Here is a 4,186-nt window from a genome sequence, read left to right as displayed (position 1 = left end):
CTCAGCCTCTCATGTAGCTGGGATTACAGGCACATGTCACCACTCCTGGCTAATTTTTATATGTTTTAGCAGAGACAGGGTTTCACCATGTTTGCCAGGCTGGTCTCGAACTCCTGGCCTCAAGTGATCTACCCCTCTTTGGCCTCCCAAAGTGCTGGGATAATAGGCGTGAGCCTCCGTGAGCCACTGTACCCGGCCCCAAGCTGCTACTTCTATGTGGATGCCTGGGAGGCAGCGTGGCATCTGGGAAATATCCCTCAGGGGCTCTATTTGGCATTTTATTCTGGGGATTTCCATCTCATCCCCTTCCCTTTTCTCTCTGCTTTGGTTTCTTTTCCTTTCTGCTCTCTCTCTCTTGCTGGGCTTACACAGTGTCTCTCTCTTTCTCCAGAACATCAGGGTTACACCCTTGGGGTCAATCCTAGGCTCTTCCCAACTAGGCTCTGATGAGCAGACTGTGGGAAGACTTAGTTATGGTTTTTTGTCACGTGGTGAGAAAAGGTAAGCACACGCCCCCAAATATCCTGACACAAGCTGTGAGTGCTCAGTCACCAAACCCATTTTAAACCAGTTATATTTCCATTCTCAGGGTAAAGGGTTTCCTGAAGTTTCTACATGCTCTAAGTTTCTACCCTTGAGGCTGATTTACTAGTCCAGTGAGATCAAGGAAATGAAAGTCATTTTATACAGCAGCAGGTAAACAAACGCATATACAAACCAGCCTTCAGAGTGGGAGAACGAAGGCGCGCATGAAAGAGGAATAAGGTTTCTATCATTACAAAGGCATTCATGGCTAAGACAGTGGTATTCACAGTTACACAAGGTCCAGAGTGTTACAATTTGAAACCTGAAAGACCTAAATTTAGGGGCAAAAAGATCAAGTAACATTCAGGTGAGTATGGTTCAGGGAAAAAGCACAGATCTTACAAGTGCTGGGGAAGGCCCCAGCTGTGAGGCTGGCCTGTCAGATTTCTCCTCTCGGTCCCATCTCCTCAGCCCTCCTCAGCCCTCCGTGCCTGCCTCACGGGGATGCTGTGAGGCGCAGAGCAGAGGGCTTCTGTGGAAGCTGAAGGCACTCGCTACACCATCGGTCCTTTTGTTGCCGAGAGTCACTGCTATTATTGAGGAACAGGAGGCCTGTCACAAGCCATGATAGGAAGTGAAACACAGGCAGAGACAGGAAGGTGAGAACTGTCCTGAATTTCGAGATTAGTATCCTAGGAACCAGTCCTGCATTCACCACACAGGTCCCTTGGTACCATTTGCTCAAGGACAAGTCTAGATTGGCAGAGTCTTTGTTCTGAACCACGAGGACTGTTCTGACATTTATTGACTTCCAGGAGACTGCTCATTTATGGTTTGTGAAGGACAGCTAAGCAGTCATGTGCATGCATAAATGAAGCTTACAGAGTTGGAGACTGATGGGGTCACCAGGGGTGCCCTGGCCCATCGGTCTCACGTGGCTGCATTGAGATCCCTGAGTATTTCCTGAAGCCCCTTCTTGATCTGTGGATGCGATACAGGAGGTGGAAGAGGAGCAGGGATCCTCCCTTTTGGTTTTGAGCACGTGCTGTTGGCTTCAGCCTTTGGTCCTAGATTCTGGGCGCACCCATTGTTCTCAGCCATTCAGGAGCCATGCCCTGTGGAATCTGGATCTTAGATTTTCCCCTAAACTCCTGATTTTTCTCCTTCTTACTGTGTTTATGGATAACATTTGCTCACCAGGTCCAAATTCATTGCACATGGTGACTCCTAGTTTTGGGTACCTCCCTCTCCCCACCCACCCCACCCAGCTGAGAACCATAATCACTGCTGTCATCTTTTGAGGGCACTGGGAGACTTGTTCACGCCTGAGTTTAGATCAATTACCAAATCTGCATAAGAGCATTTACAGTGTGAGTTGCTACTGGTTTTGTTTAAGATCATTTTAGTGTATCCACAAAGTTATGCTTTTTTCAGTAAAATGTTTCCATTTCAGTGTTTATAAGTGCCTTTGTTATCTGTGAATTGGAAAAATGAGCAAGGAATCTGTTTATGTGTTATTAGCCTCTGATTCCAAACAGTTGCCCAAGAATGCAGTAGGATCCTGGGCTATCAGCAGAGATCTCTGTATCAGTGCTCAGTCAGGAAAACAGGAATGACTCCAGTCATTTTAAACAGGGAATCTCATCCAAAGGGCTGATCAGAGGCATCAGAAGGGCTGAAGGAGCAGAGAGTGTCCAGTAAGGTTGGCCAAAGGTTAGTAACTGCTGGAAACTGCTGTTCCTGCTAGGACTGGAGGATGAGGGCTCATGACCACAAGCCCCAGGAGTTGAAACCAAGAATTTCACACTCACTTAGAAGCGTCATCTATTGCTTCTGCCTGCATTCCATGGGTTAGAACTCAGTCACACAGCCACATCTAGCTGCAAAGAGGCTAGGAGTCTACCTGAGTGGTGACCAGAGGAAAAGGACTAGGCTTGTGAACAATGAGTCTGTGCTACATATGGGCACGGAGTCACTGTTGTTAGGAGAGAACAGTCATCTTTTTGTAGAGGTATGCTTCAAGATGTGTGTGTGCATGTGTATGTGTGTGCATGTGTATGTGTGTGCATGTATGTGTGTATCTGTGTGTGTACGTGTATGTGTGCGCGTGTGTGTGTCTCTGTACGTGCGTGTGTGTCTGTGTGTGTGTGCATGTGTATGTGTGTTTTATGCATGCGTGTGTGTATACACACACACCTGCCCTGGCACAATAAGACAGTAGTGTTTTTAAGCTGAGTTCTCCTACCTCCCGCCTTCTGTTCCACTCTCACTCCCTTCCCATGCCGTCCCTGGCCCTCCCAATGGCCCCTCAGCTGATTTCTGTGTGTTCTGTTTGCAGGGGGCCCTGGCTCAGCCTCAGCCCTGGTGGAGGAGCCAGCTGTTCGTGTGGGAGCCCGTGCTGTTTGGGACCTGGGATGGTGTGTTCACATCCTGCATGATCAACATCTTTGGGGTTGTGCTCTTCCTGAGGACTGGCTGGCTGGTGGTGAGTGCTGAGTTAGTGGTCTGGAGCCTCTGACAGGCCCGAGACGGGAAAGCTCTGCCACTCTTGGCATTCTGCAGTGCAGGCCACAGATTCCTGAAGCACAGATGCTCCTAGAACGAAACAGAAGCAAGCACAGCTAATAGCTAGAATTGCTTGTTAAATGAGCATCCTGCAAACATAGGCTTCGGAAGTTCTGATGGAAGCCTCACACCACAGATTTAACTATGGAATAGGAGGACAGAAGTCAGGGCTCATCGTGGGCAGGACTCAAGGTGGGTCAGAGATCAGACTGATGGCAATTTTGCCTCCAGTTTGTGGCCCCCTGCAGTTTTCCTGGTATTCTTCACCTCATCTTGGGCCCATCCACACGGTTGCCTTCCCTCACTGCACTGCGACCCTGTGAGTAAGACTGTGCGTGGGGCTGCTTGGTCAGAGGTGTGGGCCGCCTACCTCTAGGGATGGATTGCCTAGGACGGACTCTGCTGTGTGAGATCCTGGGTGTCAGTTCATCTCCCTCTGTAGAAGGAACAAAGGGCCCCTTCTTTAAGTCTTATGCAAAAGCATCCTAGGACCTTCCAAGCAGATGTGTGTCTGGAGCAGGGGTTCTCAGTCTCACACACACTGCCATCTTATGCAGTGGGACTTCAGTAGTCCACACAGGTGCTCCGAATAAAAGGCAAGCCAGTCACCATGTAAACATTGTAAGCACCTGCTGTGTGCCAAGCACTATTTAGTGCGAAGGGGATTATGAAAAACAAGACATGACCCTGGCCCTCATCCCCTCCTCTCCTCCCCACAACCATGAGCTAACAGCCATGGCGGGTAGGTGTCATGTTAGGAGAGGTCTCAAAGCAGCACTAAGTCCCTCAGGGGTGGAACGAACTATGAGTGCTACAGTCACTGAGGTGTCCAGGAAGGCTTCCTGGAGGAGATGCAGTTGAGCCAGGCCTTGAAGGGTGAGCTAGATTAGATGGGTGAAAGTGAGGAGGCCATGTAGGGTGTAGAATCTCCTAGTCGGGATTCTCCAGAGAAACAGGCCAATGCCAACAGGAGCTGTCAGTATGTGAGGTATATATTAACAGGTAAGGAGTGATGCTGTAGCCTCGAGTCTGAAGGCTGGAAACTCAGGAATAATTTCTTTTTTTTTTTTTTTTGAGACGGACTTTCGCTCTTGTT

At 49.0% G+C, this 4,186-nt stretch overlaps 1 protein-coding gene across 1 annotated transcript in view; it reads left to right on the top strand.

Moving 5' to 3' along the window:
- SLC12A8 (solute carrier family 12 member 8) overlaps nt 1-4,186 on the top strand; it is a 140,377-nt gene that overhangs the window by 18,465 nt on the left and 117,726 nt on the right. Inside the window, exon 4 of the mRNA XM_037734212.1 lies at nt 2,864-3,010. Coding sequence (XP_037590140.1) covers nt 2,864-3,010 — 147 coding nt within the window. The remainder of the gene's footprint in view (nt 1-2,863; nt 3,011-4,186) is intronic.

This window comes from Cebus imitator, unplaced genomic scaffold, assembly GCF_001604975.1.
Source record: "Cebus imitator isolate Cc_AM_T3 unplaced genomic scaffold, Cebus_imitator-1.0 Scaffold588, whole genome shotgun sequence".
Lineage (NCBI taxonomy): Eukaryota > Metazoa > Chordata > Mammalia > Primates > Cebidae > Cebus > Cebus imitator.
The sequence above is the reverse complement of the archived record's forward strand: the minus strand, read 5'-3'. Positions and strand labels throughout refer to the sequence as shown.